This window comes from Pelodiscus sinensis, chromosome 1 (assembly GCF_049634645.1).
Source record: "Pelodiscus sinensis isolate JC-2024 chromosome 1, ASM4963464v1, whole genome shotgun sequence".
Taxonomy (NCBI): domain Eukaryota; kingdom Metazoa; phylum Chordata; order Testudines; family Trionychidae; genus Pelodiscus; species Pelodiscus sinensis.
This window is the reverse complement of record NC_134711.1, coordinates 110,518,481-110,541,752: the sequence shown is the minus strand read 5'-3', so window position 1 is coordinate 110,541,752 and position 23,272 is coordinate 110,518,481. Positions and strand designations below refer to the sequence as shown.

At 44.3% G+C, this 23,272-nt stretch overlaps 1 protein-coding gene across 35 annotated transcripts in view; it reads left to right on the top strand.

Annotated features, from left to right (window-relative positions):
- Positions 1–23,272, top strand: part of MICAL3 (microtubule associated monooxygenase, calponin and LIM domain containing 3) — a 234,780-nt gene that overhangs the window by 54,715 nt on the left and 156,793 nt on the right. For 31 of the 35 annotated variants that reach the window (XR_012895684.1, XR_012895726.1, XM_075896972.1 and 28 more), the window contains one exon: positions 19,649–20,031. Coding sequence is in view for 33 of the 35 variants with exons in the window: in XM_075896972.1 (XP_075753087.1) it covers positions 19,768–20,031 (264 nt within the window). In the remaining 2 variants the exon portion in view is untranslated. Of the gene's footprint in view, positions 1–13,424; positions 13,475–19,077; positions 19,172–19,224; positions 19,244–19,648; positions 20,032–23,272 lie in introns of those variants that run through there. The other 4 variants (XM_075896875.1, XM_075896893.1, XM_075896885.1 and 1 more) reach the window with 3 other exon arrangements.

Below are 23,272 nucleotides of genomic sequence, written 5' to 3'. Positions count from 1 at the left end.
GTAAACTTGCGATAATCCGGCACCTTTAGGCGCTCCTCGGCACTACTGGACCAACCCAGCAGCACCCCAGCTGCTCTGCCCCAGGCGTCCCCAAGTCAGCTGCTGCTGAAACTTATCAGCGGCTGACTCCAGAAAGCCAGAGGCTCTGCCCCGGGCTTCCTGGAGTCAGCCCTGGTCAGTTTCAGCAGCGGCTGAATCTGGATGCCTGGGACAGAGTAGCTGGGGCGCTGCTGGGTTGGTCTGGTAGCGCCAAACCTCAGTGCTGCGGGGACCAATCCAGCAGCACCCCAGCTGCTCTGTCCCAGGTGTATCCAAGTCAGCTGCTGCTGAAACTGACCAGCGGCTGATTCCAGGAAGCTGGGGCAGAGCAGTTCTGTCTCGGGCTTCCTGGAGTCAGCCGCTGGTCAATTTCAGCAGCGGCTGAATCCGGGACAGCTGGGGTGCTGCCGGGTTGGTCCCGCAGCCCCGAGGGGCAGCGCTACTGGACCTACCCAGCAGCACTCCAGCTGTTCTGCCCCCTGCTTCCCGGATTCAGCGCTGGTCAGTTTTAGCAGCGGCTGAATCGGGGAAGCTGGGGGCAGAGCAGCTCCAATGGTCCGGGTTCCTGATGGTGCCGGACCATCAGGAGTGCTGGACCGTCAGATGCCGGACCATCAGAGTTTTACTGTAGTAAGCAAACAATCAAAGTTTAAAAATTAAATGTTTCCCTTCTTTCCAAAGGCTTCATGGTGATGGGCTGTAATCATTAATTGTCTCTTACAAATATTTGGTGGTTTTTGGTGCCAGATATCTCTTAGGGTGAGAAAGGGATTGAATTTTTGAGTTCCTTGCTAAGTTGGCACTGGACATTGTCCTGGTGGCAGATACAAAATGCTTGTTTTGAAACAAGCCAACTATAAATTCAAACTGGTGCTCCTTTTTTATACCCAAAGCAGTAAGACTAAATTATCAACCTGCCAAAGTTCAATACAAGACATTTAAATTACACAAGCAAAAACTAACATCGTAATTGAAATTCTTACATTTGAAAATGTAAAAGAACACCCAAACCATGGCTCAGACTTTGTCCAACTTCCTCCCCTTCTCTCCCCCTCCCCCTCTCCAACAAACAAACAAACAAACAAACCTTACTTCACATGTTTTGTGCCAAGCTTTGGTGTGAATACAGTCCCTGACAATGTTCACTGCACCTCGACTATCCGTATACCAGTACTGTTAGTAGAATTACACCTATGGGGAAAAATCAGATTTATTTTAGAGAAACAAACAGTCCCAGGCCTTCCTCACATTCTTCTGGATGACAGTGTGTCATTCACAGCTGGACTAGGTCAAGTTCTACATACTTCATAAAGAGTTAGTGGTAGTTTTCATAATCCTGAGAAGGCTTGTTGGGGTGGATATAACTGACTTCTAAACATAGGATAATAGTCATGTTTTGTTTTTGTATGTCTAAAATTGTATATTACATTTTCATAAAGAGGCTTCTTTCAAAATCATGACATGACTACAGGCAGTCCCCAATTTATGAACAGGTTACGTTTGGAACACCTGGTTGTAACTCGATTTGGTTGTAAGTCAGCAATACCCTAAAACGCACTGCCTGCGCTATTTGAAAAACTTGACGTATATGGTTCTCAACTCAAAAATATTATAATGGGGTTAATGGGAGGGTGGTCGGAAGTACGGATGGTCATAAGTCGGTGTGGTCGTAAGTCAGGGCGTGGCTGTACTCAAAATACAAATGTGTACAGAACAACATAAAGTAGTACGATTTCACTGCAACAGCTTCTGTAAGACAATAGCCATTTTATGGTCAGACTTGACTACCATGTGGGTAACAGCCATGTTTTCGGAATGGAAAGGCTATTTACCAGTTAAATATAGACAAGTCTTGTCCAATTCCTTTACTGGGTTCTGAGCCCCCTTAAAACAGAGTCTGTAACTTTTTGTTCCAGCTAGCTAACTGAATGCGTGCAATACCTCAAGCTTCAGAATAATTGTCTCAGATGGGTAGTGGTGTTAGTCTTTTAACTTAAAGAATGATCCTGTAGTACCTTAGAGATAACAAAAATATGTATAAAGTATCCTCTCCCTTCTTTTCCTGCTTTAATTTTTTGGGGGGGGGGGGAGGGAGGGGTTTCCTCCCATTTGTTTTTCTCATCTGAAGAAGTGGATTGTGCTCACAGAAGCTCATGATACTATCCCTGTACCTATATTTGTTAGTCTCTAAGGAGATACAGGACTACTCGTTTTTTTCAAAATAATTGGTTACGTTCCCAAGAGGGCACTGCAGCCAAGGCTGTCGTAGTTCACTGTAGGGCTTCCCCTTCTAGCAAAGAAATCTTTCCTAGTACAGTTTTTTCAATCACAGTAACAGGTCTTTTCCCCACTAGTATGTAGTGTGTATTTCCACTAGATGTGGTAGTATTTTCCTTTTATACCATCTGCAAAGTCAGCTTTCCTACTTAACTTGCTGCTTGCTTTTGCAATAATGCTTCCTCCGCACAATTTCCCTGCAAGCGATATTTTCCTTCCTTCCTTTCTTCCTCCAGCAAATTAAACACCTGGGGAAGGTACAATAGCTTTCTGCCCTTAATTATTAACCAGAAACAGCCTCCCAACCCAGTGATGAACATAACTTCCATGAACCATTCTATGTTGCAAGATTGGATTTATTTCGGTGTTTTAAGATGTCATGTTACCAAGGTTCTATTAACTTACACCAAAATTGAACCAAAAGTTCTTAATGATTTGCCTCTGCAGGTCATACTGTTTAGGTCTTGGTCAGTGCCTTTCAAGGCCTATACAGAGAAGTTTTGAAGAGAGATAATATTCTAATTACAGGCAGTCCCCGGGTTACGTACAAGATAGGGACTGTAGGTTTGTTCTTAAGTTGAATCATTATGTATGTCGGAACTGGCATCCAGATTCAGACGCTGCTGAAACTGATCAGTTTCAACAGCGGCTGAATCTGGACGCCAGTTCTGACTTACATACAGATTCAACTTAAGAACCCCAGGCATCCCCAAGTCAGCTGCTGCTGAAACTGATCAGCGGCTGATTCCAGGAAGCCCGGGGCAGGGGCTTCCTGTAGTCAGCCACTGGTCAGTTTCAGCAGCGGCTGACTTGGGGACGCCTGGGGCAGAGCAGCTGGGGTGCTGCTGGGTTGGTCCAGTAGCGCCGCCGCTCCTTGGCGCTACTGGACCAACCCAGCAGCACCCCAGCTGCTCTGCCCCAGGTGTCCCCAAGTCAGCTGCTGCTGAAATTGATCAGCAGCGGCTGAATCAGGACTCCTGGGGAAGAGCAGCTGGGGTGCTGCCGGGTTGGTCCAGTAGCGCCAAGGAGCGGTGCTGCGGGACCAACCGGCAGCGCCCCACTTGCTCTACCACAGGCCCGGGGCTTTGCTCCACGTCTCCCTGGTCTGCTGGGGCGGGCACTAGCTGCGCCCCCCCCCCCCCCCCCCCCCGGCAGACCAGGGACACGGGGATCAAAGCTGCAGCAGCGGCGGGGTGCTGCGCCTCTGAGGCTTTGCTCTGGCAAAGCCTCAGAGGCGTGGGACCCCTCCGCCTCCCGGCTTTGCTCCAGGTGTCCCTGGTCTGCTGGAGACGGTCCCCAGCAGACCAGAGGCACCGGGAGCAAAGCGGCAGCGGCGGCAGAGTCCCGCGCCTCTGAGGCTTTGCTGGCAAAGCCTCAGAGGCGCGGGACTCCGCCGCCGCTGCCGCTTTGCTCCCGGTGCCTCTGGTCTGTTGGGGACCGTCTCCAGCAGATCAGGGACACCGGGAGCAAAGCCGCAGTGGCGGCGGAGTCCCGCGCCTCCCCAGCTTTGGTCCGGGTGTCCCTGGTCTGCTGGAGACGGTCCCCAGCAGACCAGGGGCACCCGGAGCAGCTTTTCTCACCCCGGAGGTCGAGGTGGCAGGACTGCTGCGCTCTGGGCGGTCCCGCTGCCTGCGAGCTCCGGGGTGAGAAAAGCCCCGTTTGTAAGTGCGGATCCGACATAAGTCGGATCCGCGTAACTCGGGGACTGCCTGTACTCAGTTTTCAGATAAATCATCCTTTCTGTTTATATTGTGCAGCAGTGGGACATTTCCTCACTGTCTTGCAACATTGATGGCACGGAGAGTAACAGAATAATCTTTGGTTTTGGCTGTTTAAAACTGTCTATTTAAAAATCTTGCGGTTAATTTGACATCTGAATAGCTGTTTGCTGAGAGTCCCAGTCATTTCCCCTATTTCCTCTGCCAGTCCCTACGTGTCACTTAGGGCACATCTATATATGTTTTAATTTCGAAAGAGGATATGCAAATTCTGTGGGAATTTACATATCTTCTTCCGATTGCATTTTCGAAAGAGGATCTTTCAAAAGTGAAAGTAGTCTGGACGTGGGGGTTTGTTTAAAAAAAACAACAACCCTTCTTCGAAAAACTGAGTTGTATTTTTTTTTTTTTTTTTAAAGGAAGAGCAATTTTTTCAAAAAAGGGTTTTTTGTGGGGGGGGGAGGGAACGCGTCGACTACTTTCACTTTCAAAAGATTCTCTTTTGAAAGTGTGATCGGAAGAAGATATGCAAATTCCCGTGGAATTTACATATTCTCATTTGAAATTAAAACGTAGTTGAGACGTGCCTTAGTAGCATGAGATGACTCCCACAGCAACAATTTGGAGGGTTATTTTAATAGTGCAACTTTGGTTTTACAAGCATTACAATTTACCCCAAAGTCAGTGTGCATGGAAGGTATTCTGGTGCCATTTCAGGAGAGAGGTAGTTGTTTTAATTCGGTTCCATTGAAACCAGTCCTTGCCTTGGTGTAGTCCTTGCTTTTGTTTGGAGGGTTGACCTCAGAATGATAGAAAGTGTTTACGATGTATTTATAGCTCACACTGGCAGAAGTGTGTGTGTTTGTGTGTGCGCGCATGTGCCTTATTCTGTCTGCTGTCAGACATTCTTGAATGTTCTTCTCTTCATGGATTAAGCATTGTTTTATTGCAGCTTCATGTACAAGGCTTGGGAATAAACAGTCCACCTTGTATCCAGGAGAGAAGGGAAGAGCTTGGTTACATGAACATAAGGAACAGAAAATGACCTGCCCATTTCGACTCTTCTACTTTCCTTTTTTGGGTGATGTGACCTTCTCATTGCTTTGAGTTGAGCCCACGTCCTCCCTATCATTTTCAGCCGTTACACTAAACATAGTCTGTGCAGGGGGTAGAAATACAAATCTTGCTGCTGCAGTGGGTATTGTGCTGCTGTGTTAGAAGGTCATATTTATTTGGCTCTTGGATCTGCATTTTGACCCATTCTTATCTACTGTTCCCACACAGACAGGTTTGCTGACTTCTTCAAACAGTCTAAGAAGAGATGAGAGAAACTCCAAATAGGACGCTTATTTCTTATGCACCAGAACATGCTAATCAGGGAAGAGCTAACAACATGGCATACTGCCAGTTTAACATAGACTTCATGCTGCTAGTAGCTTCAGGGGGTAGCCGAGTTAGTCTGTTACAGAAAAAAAAAACCAAATGGTCTGGTAGCACTTTATAGACTAACAAAACATATAGATGGTATCATGAGCTTTCGTAGTGATTCATGTGACTCAGTATGGCCCAATTGGAACAAATTGATTTTTCTGTTCATGAATGTGTGCTCTTTTCCATGGCTGGAATTTGATGTTTGTGTTTGAAGGAAAGAGCCAAAAGAGAAGCAGACCTATTATAGGCTAAAATATGTTGTCTCCATCCTAAATGTTTGGGATTACTCTGCCTGTATGGGGAAGGGATATTTAAGAGACTAAGCAATCATGCCTCAATGCCTTCAAATCAGTTTTTTTCCCCCCTTATCTATAGGGATGTGAAAGTGTAACCATGTAGACGGTTAACGGATAAGCCTGGACTCGTTGGCTAATGTGCATGGTTACACGCAGCCCTATTCCCTGTGCTGCTATCTGTGTCAGAGGCAGCAGTGTGGGGGGCCTGGAGAGAGCCAGTGCGCGTGAGGAGCCAGCTTTGGAGTTAGCTTCCTGCATGGACCAGCTCCAGCAGAGCTGCCTCCCCCCCTCGTGCTGCTGTCTCTGTCTCACAAGCTGCCTTCCTGTCCACGTGTAACCATGTGCAAGACGGCTGTCTTAGTCCTGGGCCCTAGACCAGTGTTCCGGCCTATTAATAAATGCCCAGCGGTCCCCTTTAAATTCCTGGCTGGTATTACAGGATGGGCCCGTCAAAGACAAACAAATAGTAGTTCAACAAGTGGTAAGCCCAGGCCCTGGTTCAGGGTGGGGCAGCAACACAAACACAGTTCCCCAGGGAGGAGAGAAGAGGGGGAGACTGCCACCCCATATGTGGGATGGCAGACAGGACGTGGTCCCTCCCTACTCCACTGCATCCTGGCCCAGGATCCTAGCAGTAGCAATGGCAGCCCTGGCTGCCACTGGAGTCAGCAGGGTCTGGCCCACAACACGCTGACATACTCTAAAGTTGTATAAGATCAGCCTGATCGTCGTCAGCTTCCCCAGGGCCACTTCCTGACTCTTTGCCCCTCCCTCCAGCATCTTCCTGGCTCCACATAGGTTGCCAGTTCTTAGGGTTGTTATGGTCTGCACCCTCTGGCAGGGTAAGGAAGGTCTCCTCTTCAGAGCAGGGGCCCAGCGGTCCTGGGCCAATCCTCAGCCTCTGCAAGGTCCTCAGGGCCCTCCTGGCTTGGGAGCTTAGGGCAGGCCTCTGCTTCCTCCGGCGCCCGGGCCTTATTGAGCTTCTGGGCTGGGCTTTTATCCTACCTGTTCTGCCCCTTGGCTTTTGGGGAGTTAAAGGGGCAAGATCCAGCTTGGCCCACCCGGGCTCGGAGAGTCATTTCTTGTTGGCCTTTTTCCAAATGAGGATTTACTTAGAAAAATCCTGAGGGTGAAAAGCAATGACAAAAACTTCTTGTAGTCCTGCCAATAGACACAGATACTGCTGATTGTATGGCTACCACCTGGCTAGTATTTTAATCAATTAGCAAGTTGCCAGAAAAAATAATTCAAGCTTATGAGGTTTTTTTACATGGATCTAAACATTTGCGTTATCCCTATACACTTGGGTAATTAATGTTAAGTTTGTGTCCTGCTAAAGATGTTGCTATTTTCCCACTTCCACAATATAAGCAATAAGAGATCAAAGCAGTTGAGAATACAGCATCTATCTGCCCACCAACATGCAAGTGCACTGCAGATGTGTAAGAGAGGATTTGAGTCATGTTTGAATGATGGAAGTAGGGTTGCCACGTGTTCAGTTTTCAGAAGGAATGCTCAGTCAGAAAGGGACTCTGGGGGTTCCAGTTGGTTCTGCTGACTAGTTCGTTAAGTCTGGTTGGAGGTACAGTGGGGGCCCAGTGCTAATGCAGACTCCCTACCTGCCCTGGTTCTGCACGGCTCCTGGAAGTGGCCGTCACATCCCTGCAGCCCCCATGTGCAGGGAGGCTCTCTGTGCTGCCCCCAAACTGAGTGCCTGTTATACAACTCCTTTTGCCTGGGAACACAACCAATAGATGCTGTGGAGTTGGTGCCTGCAGATGGAAGGGCAGCGCATGGAGCTGCCCTGTGTCTAGAGTCCTGGTGTCTCCTTCATCAAAGCCAGGGTAAGTACAACTCAGAGCCCCCATCCTGAACCCCCTCCTGCAGCCCAAACCCTGCCCCAGGCTTGAGTCCCCTCATGAACCAAAACTCCTTCATGGAACCCACACCCCAACTTCCAGCCCTTTCTCACACACTGAACCTCTTATTTTTTCTCCCACCCCCCACTGACACTTTCCCTCCTATCCCCCCTCTTGCCCTTTTCCTCATTGTCTCTTCTTGGCCCCCTGGAATTTGTTTCTCCTCCACCCTGCCCCTTGGTTCCTTCCTGTTTCTTCTGCCCTGCCACTCCTTCCCCTTAGCACAAAGCCTCTTTCTCTCCTCACCCACTTTCCCCTTAGTTCTTTCTCTGTTCCTTCCCCCACCTTCTGCCTTCTGCGTAGAAAGCAGTTTTCAGGGGCTGGAGCCGGGGCCGCGGTGCAATTTTCTTTTACCGCAGTCCGGCCCCTGCAGCCCTATCCCCAGCTGCTCCCAGGGTTCCAGCTGGAGTCGAGGCCCGCATACGAGGCCTGTTCCAGTGAGGCTGCCCTGGCTGGAATGTGGCTCGTGTGGCTGCTGCTTGACTCGAGCTGGGGCTGCCTGCGGGGACCTGGACCATGGTACTAAAAATAGCACCATGGGTGGTCCCAACTCCCGTCCCAGCACCTGCCAAGCCCGAGTGCACCCTGCCCCGCAGTGCCTCAGCTGGGCTCCATGCGGCTCCTGCTGGGGCTCCAAGGTGGAGGAGGAGGTAGTGCAGCCAGACCAGGACCCCATGCTGCAGAGGTGTTCCCGCAGGGAGAGAGGGAAGGGCTCCACGCTACCGGAAGCTGGTTTCGCTGCCCTATGTGCCCTGTTGGGGGACAGGTGGAGGAGGCTGCTGCACCATGCAAGGAGCAATGGCGCACCGCACCATGCGAGGAGCAATGGCACCGCACCATTTTTTTGCTTCTTCCCGCAAGCTGGTGTCCCCATCAAGTAGTGAAATGGAAAGTCCCGCTGGACATTTCACTACTTGATGGGCCACCGGGACAGAGTATTTAAATTCGGGACTATCCCAGAAAAATCAGGATATATTGTCAGCATAAGTATGAGCTAAAAAGGGGGCAGAAAAAGTATGTTTTTTGTGTATTTAGAATGTTGGCAGCCCTATAGGGGAAGGGTAGTGGGGTTGAGATTGTTTGGGCTTATCTTGTGCGGGGGCACTTTTTTGCATTTCAAAGGTGGTAACTCTTGCTGATTGGCATCCTTACATTTATGTTGAATAAATATGTGTCCTCTGCTCCCCTCTGACTAATGAATACCAACCCTTTTTTCTCTCTCAGGATCCAAGTACATTAGCAATGCTTGCCTCTGGAAAAAATGGTTGCTGCCTTACTTCAGAAGCTGTGCATGCCAAAGCCTCAGGGGAGGAGAGCAAATAAACACCCTCACCACTGCCTCCTTCCTTTGAAACTCATTTCCTAAGAGATTTTGCTATAGACTTTGAACTTGGCATCATCTTTGCTGAGAGAGGCATCTTGGCATACTGAATGCCTTGAGAAGAGTTGTTATCTGGCCAAATGAAGCTGGTTTCAGTATCTAGTGGGAGCCAAATGTCCAGCTGAGTGGGGAACATACAAGCCTGTTGCTATTTTTAAGCAAAGTAATGGTATTCACAAGTGCTGTTAACCTATGAAATAGAGGCGTTCATGTCCAGGCAGAAGTCCTGGTCCTACTCAGCTGTCAGCTCTCCACAGAATCCAGCTCACTGATCCTGTAGAGAGCAGTGAAGTGTTAAATTATGCTTATCTGCGTGGGAACTGTCACCATCTTGTCACACTACAGAGAAACAAGTGCTGAGATCTCCATAAACTTCTTAGAAATATATTGGACAAAATGTTGTTTTTTACCCAAGGCACACTGAATAAAACGCCAGGTTCACTACACCCACCCTTCAGAGGGATAGCTGAGTTAGTCTGTAACTGGAAAAACTTAAAACATATATGTATATATGTTTTATCACTATTCCCACCCTTACCAGGCTCACTATATCTCTCTCACTCATGAGAAGAGCAGGGTAGTGATAAAATGAGACTTTGGAGGTTGTGTGAGGAGACAAATTTCTGTTATATTATGTTGCTTGATTATTTGACTCATAGACTTCAAGGTCAGAAGGGACCATAATGATCATCTAGTCTGACCCCCTGCACAGTGCAGGCCACAAAATCTCACCCATCCCTCCTAGAATAATCCTCTCACCTATATCTCAGATATTGAAGCCTTCAAATACTTTGAAGACCCCAAGATGCAGAGAATCCTCTAGCTGTGATCTATACCCCATGCTACAGAGGAAGGCGAAAAACCTCCAGGGCCTCTGCCAATCTACCCTGGAGGAAAATTCCTTCCCGACCCCAAATATGGCGATCAGCTAAACCCTGAGCATGTGGGCAAGACTCATCAGCCAGACACCTAGAAAGTTCTCTATAGTAACTCCTATCATCCCTCCATTGACCTATTTCCCACTGATAATGAATGGTCAATTAGTTACCAAGATCATGTTATCTCATCAATTTGAATTGCTCCTCAGTCAATTAACGTGTTTGTTTGTTAGTGTGTTTTAAAAAATGTTGCCCTTTACTCAAATGAGGACACACACACCTATTAATGAGGAGTAAAAATTCAAATAAATAAGCAAGTAGTTTAATAATACAAACTTAGGATAGTTCTAAGCTAATGGCATATAAAACAGAGATGCTATGGTGGTGGAGGTGGTATGTTATTTCAGAGAAAGGCAGGATGGAGAGTGTCCTAGAGATGTGAATGTTTAACTGGTTAACTGGTAGGGGACGGGAGTTGCTTCACTGGGTTGGAGCAGCCCCAGCCAGCAGCAGGTATAAAGGGCTGCTGCAGCCAGGCTGGATCAGTCCCCCTGCTTACTCTCCTTTAATCTGTTGACTGTTGTCCACCCAGTTTTAAAGCAGTAGCCACAATGGTTGCGAACTATCCACACTCAACCTGTCAAATAGCCACATTGTTCAAGCCAACTACACACATACTCTCAACTAGCAAACTAGCCACACACACTCAACTGTTCAAATAGTCACATGTCATTAGAGGCTAGAATGTTGGACAACACAGGGTTAAGCAATATGTCTTCCTTTCTAGAGGTGCTGTCATGAAAAGATATTAGTCCTTAATTTTTGAAAGGAGATTCAGGTGATAGAGGTCCATGTATTGTTGATGGGATTCCTGAGATATGTACCTCCTAATCTTTATACATGGTTTAACTGATAGTCACGTCCGTTTTTGAACCCATTGTTCTCTGCACTCCCAGAATTTTTTTTTATGAAGATGGTTGGGTTTCTTTGCTTTTTATTCAAAGCTCAAATGAAGTGGCTATGTGGGGCAGAGAGAAATCTATACAACCGTCATGCCCACTGATTGGTTCGGTTTGCTTTGGCAGCTTCTCTCTCAAATGCTGTGCTGGTTCTGTAATAGGGAATTTAGATTTCCAAACCTTCCAAATCTAGTCTTCCATAACAGAAACAGGAGGTGTTTCTTTTAAGTGATGTATTTGAGCTGCTCAGAGCAATGGACACCATATCTGACACCCTTGCTTTTCATCACTTGTGGGTGTGATGGGGAAATCATCAGTCGCATAGTACAACTGTGATAGAAATGTGTGTGTGCCTTCTGTCTGCTTGTTCCTTTTCTACCCACTCCTTCCAGAGAGTTGCCTGCATTTTCTCCATCCCAGGAATAGTTGGAAAGTTGGAAGCAGCACTGAGTGCTATAAAATTCACTCTTCTATGAGCAATTTATGTACTTCTGTGGGCAGGTAGTTTGGAACATTACATTTAGCTATTGAGAATCTAGTGAATTCACCAAAACATGCTAGGGAGTGCATCTTAGAGTTCAAAAAAAAAATCTAGACTGTCACTTTTCTGTGATATCCAGTGTTGTTGCTGTGTTGGTTCCAGGATATTAGAGACATGAGTGCATGAGATAGTATCTTTTATTGGACTACTATTGTTTTGTGAAGCTCAAAAGCTTGTGTCATTGAGTGCTTCAGGTTTGAGAGAGATCTGTAGAGTGTTACAGTGAAATAAAGATTGCCAAGGCTGACAGATGGCTCAGTGTCTGAGGCCACATCTTCACTTGCCGCACTAGAGATTGATCTTCTGGCGTTTGATGTAGCGGTTCTAGTTAAGACCCACTAAATTGAACGCTGAGGGTGGCTCTGGTCAGCGCTGGTGCTCCTCACAGTCACGAGGAATAAGGGAAGCCGATAGGAGCATTTGCTCCTGTTGGCCTCCCTCTGTGAAGACAGCACCAAGCCAACTCCAGCTACCTATTTTACATAGTTGGAGTTGGGTACCTTAATTCAACCTTCAAAGTCTAGTGTAGAACTGGCTTGAGCTTCTTGCCTATTGTCTCACGACATCTCTTGATGGCCAGGATGAAAATGGGTTTGGTCATAGGCACCAACTCTGTGGAAGCTCCAACCCTGAGCACCCACAGAAAAAAATTAGTGGGTGTTTAACAATCACCGGCAGCCAGCTGCTGCCTCTTGGCCCCGCTGATCAACTTCTCCCCTCCCTCCCTGTGCCTCTTGCCAGCTGTGATCACCTGTTTCACAGAGTGCTGGGGGTGCTGGTTTGGGGAAGGAAAAGCGTGGGCATGCTTGATGGACAGAGCGGAGCTGGGTAGAAAGAGGTGAGGTGGAACAGGGGAAGTGCTGGGTCATGGTGGGGGGTGAGTCCTGCAGCAGAGCGGTGGGATTGAGCACCTCTGGGGCCTGGAGGAAGCTGGCACTTGTGGTTTTGGTGATCTTAGCCCAGTCCAGACTGTGTAATTTTGTGCAATTATCAGTCTGTGCGGAGATGTATATGGCAGGGTTAGGTGGAATTGCTACAGGGTGGACCTGAAGCATGCTGGTAGAACTGAGTGTGGCAAGAGAGAAGTTTGTGCGTCACACCAGCTGGCTCCATGCCAGGTTAGAAGTTTCTAAATTTCATAGTAAAATTTAAAAAGTGTATATGTGCCATATTCACATGATACAATCACAGCTGTTTTTACCATCTCCCCTGTTGGGCTTTCTTGGGTCACCTCTTGGCTCTGACAGAGGTGCACACTGGTTTTGAGTTTCTTTTACATGTATTAAAACCATATTCCATGTGGTTTTTTTGTTAGCCAGTTAACTTGCTGTTTTAAGGCACTTTTGCTATCTAGATCAGTGTTTCTCAAATGGGGTTCCACAAAGGGAAATAAGCGTTCCATGAGACAATTCTATTACAATAACATTTTATGATTAAAAAAAAATGTGTACACATCTAATGTGATTTTTGTTTTTTAAATATGTGCAATTAAACTAAATGTTGATCTCATGACCTTGTTTGGCATTTGTTTAATATTATCCTTACTTATTTGTAGTCTACTTTTTCAGCTCCATATATAAGACTTTTTAGGGGTTACACAAAATTCTTTCGAGTTTAAAAGGGTTCCGTGGCCAAATAAAATTGGGAAACACTGATCTAGATGATAACAGAATGTAACCTCTGATTACCTGTTGCCAAGCTGCAGCCTGGAATATTTTTTTTTATCAGGATGCTGGTAGAAAATTCAATCCTCAGGGACTCCATTACCATATATCTTGAGATTTCATATGCTGTCCATAGTTTCCAGGCTGTATGCCCTTTGCATTCTTTATTGAGGGTCAGAACAATTTTTCATTCTTCTGTGTTCAATTAGGTGGTTTTTTTTTAAACTCTCTTCTCCCCCACAAGCATACCCTCCCAGTGGTATATCATGTTGGCTTCACAGAGATATAGCTAATCTGTATCCTGTCTCTTGTTGTTCCAAGTTTGAGATGCCTGCTGTGCAGGAAATACTGATCTTCTGCTGGAATGACAGGTGGGTCCTCCCAAAGAGAACAGATTGTTTTTTTCATATGAAATTGTCTATTACAGCCATTTTTTAGAAGCCTCCTTTAAACTAGAGCTATCACTGAATTATAGGATAGTGTGGAGGAATTCTAGGAATGTACACCTTGTAGGATCTCCTGTCTAAGTATAGATAGCACTGTATTTCAGTGGATCTACCTGTGAATTTAAGTGGTGGGACATCCTCAGTGCATTTGCATTCAGAAACACTCACCTGTCCCAATCTGTCAAATTATTCAATATTTAACTTAAACATTTCTGTATCTCTCTGCCTACTGTAGTGTGACGTGATTGTAGACTGATCTCAAAAGGGGTGTACTAGCTCTGCCGATAAGGAATAAGACTGAGGAAAGTTACAAGTCTTCTTTAGGGAAACCTCTGTTAGTATGATGAGACGGGTGTAGAGGAACATCTGCACCCTTCCCTCCCTTCTGGCAGTCACAGCCTGCCCCCAGAGTGGAGCAGACAGAGGGATGGGAGAAGGGTATGACACTGAAAAATTGGGACTGCTGGAGAAGTGGAATAGCAGAACAGAAAGATTCCCATGGCAGTTGATCAGAAATAAGGGATGAAATGGCAGTATTTGGGGTAGTATTAGTGGTGAATTAGCAGGGGCAGTGGAGTAGCAGAAGTGCCCCGTATTTTTGGGGAAATAAAAGTCTGAAAGGAAAGAGGAGTGATGCCCCAGGAAGTTTGGGCAGAAACTAGCACCGTATGGGAGCAACTGAATGCACAAAGTCTCATGCACAGCAGTGGATGGAATTTATCAGGAATGGAGGGGTTTACTCCAGGGAGTTAAGATGTTAAGATCAGTTAGGTATAAAGTTTGTCTCAGGACAGTGGACGAGTAATAGAGCTGCTTCATGCTATTTACTCTCTACTGTAATTTATACAACTATAAAATGGATTTATTAGTGCTTACCCACATTTGAAGAGTGCTATGTAAATCTCGTGTTAATATTTTCACTGTAACACTCAGGGTGTTGGGGTTTTTTCCCCTGGTCCCAGGAATCAGCTCAGGAAGATATGGGGCAGTAGACAGGAATTCTGCCTGTCAAACTGCGAATGTTCATTTTGCCTGTTGTTCTTATACTTTTAGAGCCTGTTTCATATAGGATGTATTGCTCATTTCACCTTATTGGAATATAATGTGTGTTGATTGCCACACTCCAAAGATCAGTTTGGCTAGGCATTCCCTCTCTCTACTGAGGGAGCACACTCCTTCCAAAAGGCATTTTCTTCCTTAGGAAATGAAATTTCTCTGCTGTTGTGCCACTGATTTGGTAAACCTTGTGGTGATTTTGAAGTGTGGTAACAGTGCAAATGCAATGTGAGGCCCTTCAAGAACAAGAAACTGGCTTTGATTTTAAAATGGCAGTTCTACCAGAGCCCTTACTTACCCTAGTTGAGGATTTCTGCTCTCAAGGAAGGCACTGATCAGTGGAACTCAGCATCTTTGGACCTTGTGAACGGATGCAGCACTTATTGGATGAAATAACAGATGTCAGGTCATTAAAGTAGGGCTCATTCCTTTTCACCTGAAACAGGTCCAGCTCTCCACGCCTACTATTCCCTTGTGATCTTATAAGGAGAGGGGAAGTGAACAGATGCATCATATTAGTCTTTCTGTCTGTCTTCCATATATCCATGGATAAATGCTGCTGCTGGGCAGCCTGTATTGTGAGCATTTTGTGACTCATTGCAATTGGTTAAAGTAAACTCTGAAATAAAAAATAATAACTTCAGTGACTAAGTTGAACAACCTTGCCTTGCTGCAGATAGCTGAATGGAGCCCTGATTCATCACACAGCTGTTTGGGACACTGTAGAAGAAGTAATAGACTGTCCATTTGACTTTGTCCCCACTTAGATGCACTCTTGGTGTAGGAACGTCTTCTGTGGTTACAGGATAATGACACTTGGAGGCATTAGATTTTTATCAGTTAGTGTCAGTAAATGTGTGTTTCACAGTGCATGCTCATAGACAAACAAAAAAATTTCCATCAATTATAATCAAAATTTACATCTAGGAAAAGTAAGAAAAACATTCATTGAAAAATTGAGAGACTCTCATTAAGTGTCTGAAAGCCCCATAATTTCAGCAATTGATTACAAATGAAAAATTATTAAAAATAAAATCTGTATTATCTGTGAGAATTATGAAAAATAAATATCTGATTCTGTCAAGTCTCAGGATAATACAGTAGGAAAATGCACTATAGCATTTTTCGGACACTTGAAGTTCGTTCTTCAGGGCAGTTCACACAATGAATATAGAATTATCAAATAATTGAAAAGTAGGACTGGAAGGGAACCTCAAAAGATCATTTAATCCATCCCCATGCAATGAGGTAGCACCACATATTCCTGAACATGTCTGTATAAGAGGCAAAATAGATGGTGGTGGTGTGGTTTTTTTTTTTTTTTTTTTGGTAACAATAAAGCAATCCATTTTGAATTTTATTTTATAGCTTGATAGCTGGGCCTGCCCTCCAACCCAAAAGGTCTAGTAAATATCCCCATGTAGGTTAGGATATGTTGGATATTCTTCATAGGGGGGCATTTATTTGATTTAATCTTTAATAAATAAAACAATCTTGGCATTAAAAAGGAGCTTTTTGGTTGTTTGGAATAACATTTTTGTACTGGATTATATAAAGGATCCTAGCTTGTTGAGAAATGAAAGTTCTGGGAGGTGTCTCAAGCTGATGTCTATAAAGACCAAAGAATCAGCATTCCAATCTTTAACTTTTTTTTGCTTGTTATGAAATTGCAAGAACCTCAGAAGAGATGAGTATTCCTTTGAAGAAAAATATGTGCTCTAATGTTTTCCCAGTCACTTGCATGATCGAACTTCAAAGCACACCTTCAAGACCTCTTCCAACTTGTTGAATTGGACTTAAACTCATTCCCATCCTGGCTTTTGCGGGCAACTCATTCTCTTACCATTTGCACATCTGTTCAAATGTTTATGCATCTTTGAAATTAGCATTCTGTGGTGATTGTAGGGAGGAAACACCACCTGGAATCATTCATTATGTTTTATTTTTGTGGGTTTCTTTTGTCCTGGGCATGAGCAGGAGATCCTGAATTCACTGGCAGCCATGAGTCAGGGACAACCTCCGCTATTGTTGTAAATAGAAACATGAGTCTGATCCCTGCTTGCACTTTATGGGCTTTGTCTTTCTTTCCCAAAACTTTAGTGTACTAGCCAAGGAATGTGCAGAGCTTCTGAGTCAGCAATCAGCTGCCTCGAGACAAAACATGCAGGATACTGCCGACTTGCAAAAAGTCAGAGATACATACTTATACCTTGGAAACTTGGCAAATATTTCTGCCTGTCTTCGCTTTAGCACCTGTAGTCCCTGTGATCTCTGGCTTGTTGCCCTCAGATTTCAGGGGCTTCATTTTTTGCATCAAGAAACTGTGGAAATGGGAAGTGAATGGAAATCTGGTGGACCTACATGCAGTAAGAATAGCTGAATTTGTCCTTTAAGAATAAGTGGCTTAAATATAGCCCTTCATAAAGCGGAGTGTGAAGAGTCCTGTATTTACCCCCGCTTCCCAATAGTTAATATGCTACTTTCATTACGCTGTATAATGAGACAAACCTAAAAAAGAAGGCTTGGCAGAGCTTAAATGCAAAGAGAGATTCCTGGAACTGAAGCAGTGTTGCGTTTAACCCCAAGGGAGACTATGCTGACAGATCGTCCTGCTGCATTTGTTTGGCAAAATAAAAAAATAGGCAGCATTAAGGAATGAATCCTGTGGTGGCTTGGATCTGGGTGCATTAATAACACTCTGTAGGCTAATGGACTTCTCTGTGAAATGGCCATTACCTACAGGGGGGTTTATGTCCCTTATTCTATATTAATCCATTACTGGGCAGCATTTTGTAAGTGATAGGAAGGCAGGATGGCATTTAATGTTGGGATCACACTGAGTGTTAGGATCTTTGAGTAAAAGTGTGTGACAAGTAGACACAACACAAAACAGAAGTTGTACTTTGCAGCTTTTAGCTAATTGTTTGCATTACATAGATATAAATAAAGTAAACAATCTAACCTGACAAGCATTATGTTGAAGTGCTAGATAGGGATGTAAGCAACTAGTCGGCTATCTGATAAGCAACAGGCAGCAAGGGTGGGGGAAGAAAAAGGGGTGCTGGTGGGAGCCAGCTTAAAAGACGATTCCCTTCAGCTCCGTGGGAGGGGATGGGGAGCCGCAGTGAGTTCTACTGTTGAAATGTAGCAACAGCCAAGCGGGCTTTTGCTACAATTCAAAGCGGAAGTGCCCTTATTGACTAAGCAAATAGTCGATGGAAATTTGATTAGTTGATTAATCTAATTTTAACATCCCTAGTGCTAGAAGGAAGCAACATTGCTTCAAGTACAGAGACTTCAACCCCTTGAAAAGTGTGCCTTGATAGCTGCTGCCTGGAGAGCTATTGTGAAATGGGAATTAAGATTAAAAATAAAGATAATTTTTTCCTGATACAGCCATAACTACTGGCAACCAATCAGAAAAACAGCTTCATATTTGCCCAGTGCACTAAAACAGTTTCCCTAATGAAGTCCATATCATGTAAACTTGTCCTCATGCTCTGGATTCTGCAAGTGAAAACTTGTTTCTCTCTAACGAAAAATAATTCTGTGTTGTGTAATGGGGTATCAGCCTACTCCACTATTCCCAGCACTGAGTATTCACTGTCATGTTGGGATATGATGCAACATGCCCAAACAAACTGCTCCAAAACTTTGACCTATCAGGGGCAGAGAGATGAGCTTTAAATTTGAACTTTTCTTACTCTTGAGAATTCTGAAAGGTTTCTTTAAAAAACATATTCTGAATCCTCAGATTCCTTTTCTACCATAGACTTCTCTTGCCTCCCTCCCCCCAGCCATTCTTCCCACCCCATGCAAACAATCCAAAAAAACTAAAGCAAAACTCTATTTTCAGTCATATTCTAGGAGCTGAATTTCCACATTCTGCACCAGTGCTTTCTGTTTCCTCTGTGACTTTACCCATTTTATGCTCCCATTACAAACAGCACTCTTCCTTCAGTGTTCACAAGAATTTTTTGATAGAAATAAAAGAGGTATTTTTTTTCCAGCAAAAACTGCAAAGGTGCCTTTAATGAGTTAATATAAAATGCTATACCCACTAAAGGAAAGATTTGACAGTGATGCTAATACAGCATCCTAATCACTCCATCATACCCAGTTCCCAAAAAGAAATTAAGACAAGAAGAATATCCACAGAGAGGCCAGGAAGGGAAAAGTAAATTTCTGATATGATGGAGCAGGTACAGTAAAGGCTTCTTTTTTCATTCCAATGATACTGATATTCTGTGAATGGGCCTGAGAGCTCTACTGATGAAATGAGCTAGATATTTTTATTATCTTTTCTTCCTCAATCATTTGGTTGCTTTAGAGTGCAGTAGCCACCATCACTTTTCTTAAGTCACTTTTTAACTTCAGTGTGTTTGAGGCTTCTTCACCCTATAGCACCACCTTCAACATGCTCTTCCCTCTTTTCCGGGTACTGTATGTACAGATGTGTGTCTCTTTTTCAGTGAAAGAACCAGCATTTATTTTGCTTGAAGAATCCCAACTCTTGCCATTTTTTCCTTATGGTGATGGTGGTGGTGCTCGTGAGAGGAGCTACATGTAAGCACAGCTGTGTTATGGAGATACTGATTTCTCTGCAGTTATGGTTCTCTCTAGCTTTTCATTACAATTGTAAGCCTGATTTTATTTTATTTTTATTTTTTCACTGCTTCCTCTTCTCTGCCCGCTTTCACCAAATTTTATCCAATTTACTTCAAACTTCTGACTATGGAGCACAAATAATCAAATGTTTGGGAAACCCTGCGTGTGGGAAGGAATCAGAAAAAGCATTCATTATTTGATGGTCTGAAAAAAAAATCAGATGTTTAGTTGTTTGAAAATAGTTCTAATAATTTTTTAGAATGTTGTATCTCCATCATCATGGCTGAAACCCTCCAATCATGTGATATTCAACTGGCCTCATTGAGGACCATTGTTTTACTATATATGGAAAGGTTGAACTACTTTAGGTCGTCAACTCTGAAAACATGCATGAGTAAATGCAAGTTCAGTGACCTTTCTCTCATTATTTTCTAGGTTAATAATGCTTGTGGGCTAGAAGTGAGAGTGGCTGGGCAGAGCAACATCAGGAAGGCCACCAGACTGGAAGAGCACTGCTTCCCCCGTCCTATTAGGGCAGCTGTTGAGTGGAAAGCATGGAAGAAAGTGGGACTGAGAAGGTGAACCAAGCCCATGTTCTCTTTGACAGATTTGTACAGGCCACAACCTGTAAGGGGACTCTGAAAGCTTTCCAAGAGCTTTGTGACTACCTAGAGCTGAAGCCCAAGGACTATCGGTCTTTCTATCATAAACTCAAATCCAAACTCAACTACTGGAAAGCTAAAGCCCTCTGGGCCAAGTTAGACAAGAGGGGCAGCCACAAAGACTACAAGAAGGGGAAAGCATGCACCAACACGAAGGTAAGGAAAATGCAACTCCACAGAGCTTTCTTACCAGAAAGGCAGAAGACCATTATTGGCTAACTTGACGCTATGACTTGTTTGCGAAATATACAAGGACAGTGCCTGTGGGGAAATGTTTGAGGAAAAGGAGTTTCTTCTTTGAGTAATTGTACTTTTCCATTTCACTTTAGGTGTGCATGTGCCCTGTGCACAGATGTTTGGATTTTTTTTCTCTTCTCCCGCACCCATTGGGGATGACTGGAGTGCCCTCTGTTGCTGGCAGAAGGGGACAAAGCCAGTCCTGACTAAGGATGTTGACTATGCAGTAAGATTTGCTTATTGGATAGTAATGTCGACTAGTCAATTCCCCCCCCCCCCCACCTTACTGCCTCTATAAAAGAAAAGAGGCAGCAAGGGGGAGGGAAGAGGTACTTCAAAGTGGCAGCTGCACAGCTGATCCTGGGATCAGCTGCACAGCTGATCCTGGGATCAGCTGCATGGTGGGTTGCCCCTTTAAAACACCACCTCTGGGAGGGTTTAAAGGGGCAGCTCTGGAGCCTGTGGTCAGCCTGGGGATTTTCCAGCTGATCCCGGGCTCCCGGTGGCATTTCCCCAGGACTCAGGATCAGCTGGGGACTCCCCAGCTGATCCCGGATTCCAGGGAAATGCCGCAGAGAGCCCAGGATCAACTGGGCAGTCCCCAGCAAACCCCGGACTCCTCTCCTGCCCCTTTGAATCACACAGAAGCAGCAGTTTCAAAGGGGCAGCCGCCGCACAGCTGATCAGGATCAGATGTGCATCTGGCTGTCCCTTTAAAATGTCGCTTCCACGCAATTCAAAGGGGCAGGTGATCCCATAGCATGGAGCCCGGGGTCACTATGGGACTGTGAGTCCACCGCTGACCCCAGCCTCCATTGCTTTGAAATGCACATGAGCTCCCCCGGGGACTCTTTGGACACATCTAGACCACGTTTTTCTTTTGAAAGAAGATATGCAAATATGTGCCGAATTTCCATATCTTCTTCCGATCGCTTTTTCAAAAGAGGTTTTTTTCGATAAAACAACCAGTCTAGACACTATTATTTCAGAAGAACCCCCCCCTGTAAGCCTCAATTTTTGAGGAAGAAAGTTCTTTGGGAAAAAGGGTTTGTTTTTTTCCCAAAGACCTGTTTTTTTTCTGGTTGATTGGTTTCTCGAAAAAGCGATCGGAAGAAGATATGGAAATTTGTACCACATTTGCATATCTTCTTTTGAAAGAAAAACATAGTGTAGATGCACCCTTGTGCATTTCAAAGCAGGTACCTGCGTGCAGCCCAGAGTCAGTGGGACTCCCCACTGGCCCCGGGCTGTATGTGGAATTCTACATTCCTCCTTTGAAATGTTCAAGAGCCCCTGCAGGAATGCGAAAGTGCCTATCGACAAGCTGATGGAAATTCCATCAACTAGTCTATTAACTGCATTTTAACATCCTTAGTCCTGACTGTCCTCCATTACTACTTACAAATAGTGATGGTTGCTGGAAAATTCAGGCCTGTTAATTCAAGTGCTTCCCTCACTTTTTTTTTCTGTATATAGATCGTGTTTACTATTTGATTTATACTTAGTGTTAGACAAATTTCAGTCCTGTGTTCCCATTTTTAGCCTATTTTGACCACTTTTTATTTCCAGTATTAGAATGATGCTCTGTTTACTGGAGTTTAAGGCTTGCCGGACCTGCACAAAACCCATGCAAGTCAATGACCAACAACCAGTCTGCCTGAAATATTTGGGGAAATCCTGTGTTACTGTCAAATGTCATGTTGGCAAATGATTCAAGCTTAATTAAAAAAATAGGGTGATAACTCTTAAATGCTTGCTTATAATGGCAAACCCACTGCCTTATTGCCCATCCGGAGCCTAGATTACAGGTAGCTTCTGCAACTCTTGGCTCATTTGTAAAGCAGCCACTTGGTCTCCGTTCTGTTCTTTTTGCTTCTCATTGTTCTGTTTCCCATCAGTCCAGAGGCAATGGCAGGTTTGGACAGGTTGCCTTACTATTTTTGTTCAAGTAGACACCAAACCTATCTTCATGCACGTTTTCTTTCGAGTCACATACAATGGAATGGACCTGTGCAGTCACTCGAAGAAGAAACTGGTTACCTATCTTTCTGTAATTGTTTTTCTTCAAGATGTGTTGCCTGTAGTCCATTCTATAATCTACCCTCTTTCTCCTCTTTGTTCGAGACTGCTTGGTACAAAGGAACTGAGGTGAGCTTGGAGGTTGACTTTATCTTCTTATCCCAGTGCACTATAGTATGTGGCAGCTGAGGGGTACTCTAGCCATCCTGAGAAGTACCTCTGACAGAAAAAAATCTATCAGTGTATGGGGTGTGAGTGCCCCTAGCAAGTAACAGATATGCTGTACATATCTTGAAGAACAACAGTTATAGAAATGTAGGTAGCTGTTTGGTGAAAGACCAAGAGAATTTTACATTTCTGCATCTACCTTTTATGTACTTACAATTCTATATTAATGCATTTTTTTAAGGTTGGTATATACTGTACTTACAGTGAGGAATTTGTGCTCTAAGGCTGAAAAGAATTAATTAAGCAAAGTTGTATGGAAGAGAAAATCTCATGCTATGCTATCTTTTTCCTCTAGTAATTAAGCTCACATAATGCAACTATCTGGTTATCTGCATAGAATGGTTAATAATTATACATTTAAATATACTCATGAGTTATTTTTTTGTAAGTGATCACCCAGTTTCCTTTAAAAATGAAGATGAGAGAGAGGAGTGTGATACAATTAAGAAATTCAATAAATTAGATTGGGGAGTATGTCTTGCTTTGCCCACCAAGAGCAAGATGATGTTCATTGCAATATATTCACTTTCCCCAGAGAAGGAAATGTCTTGATTAATTCCATGCTAAAGAAACGGAAATTGACATAATTTCTGTTAATGTGCCATCAGTGATCTGAGATCTAAACGACTGAATGCTAACTCCCAACTTGAATATTAGAAGATTTATTTCAGTTTCTCCCTTGTTTGTTCTATTCTGTTCTCATAGGGTTGGTAACTAAAGGCTAAGTATGAAATATTTACTGCTAATAGTGTTATGTTCTTGAAGACACATTCACAGCTCTTTAGGATTTGCTTCATACCTTTAAATAGATATCCTGTGTTGGTAAATAAATGCAATGCACATACAAGTTTTTACTTTTACCTAGGATCTCTAGTGCTGTTAATTACTAGTCTCAGATTCTGGTTGAAGCACC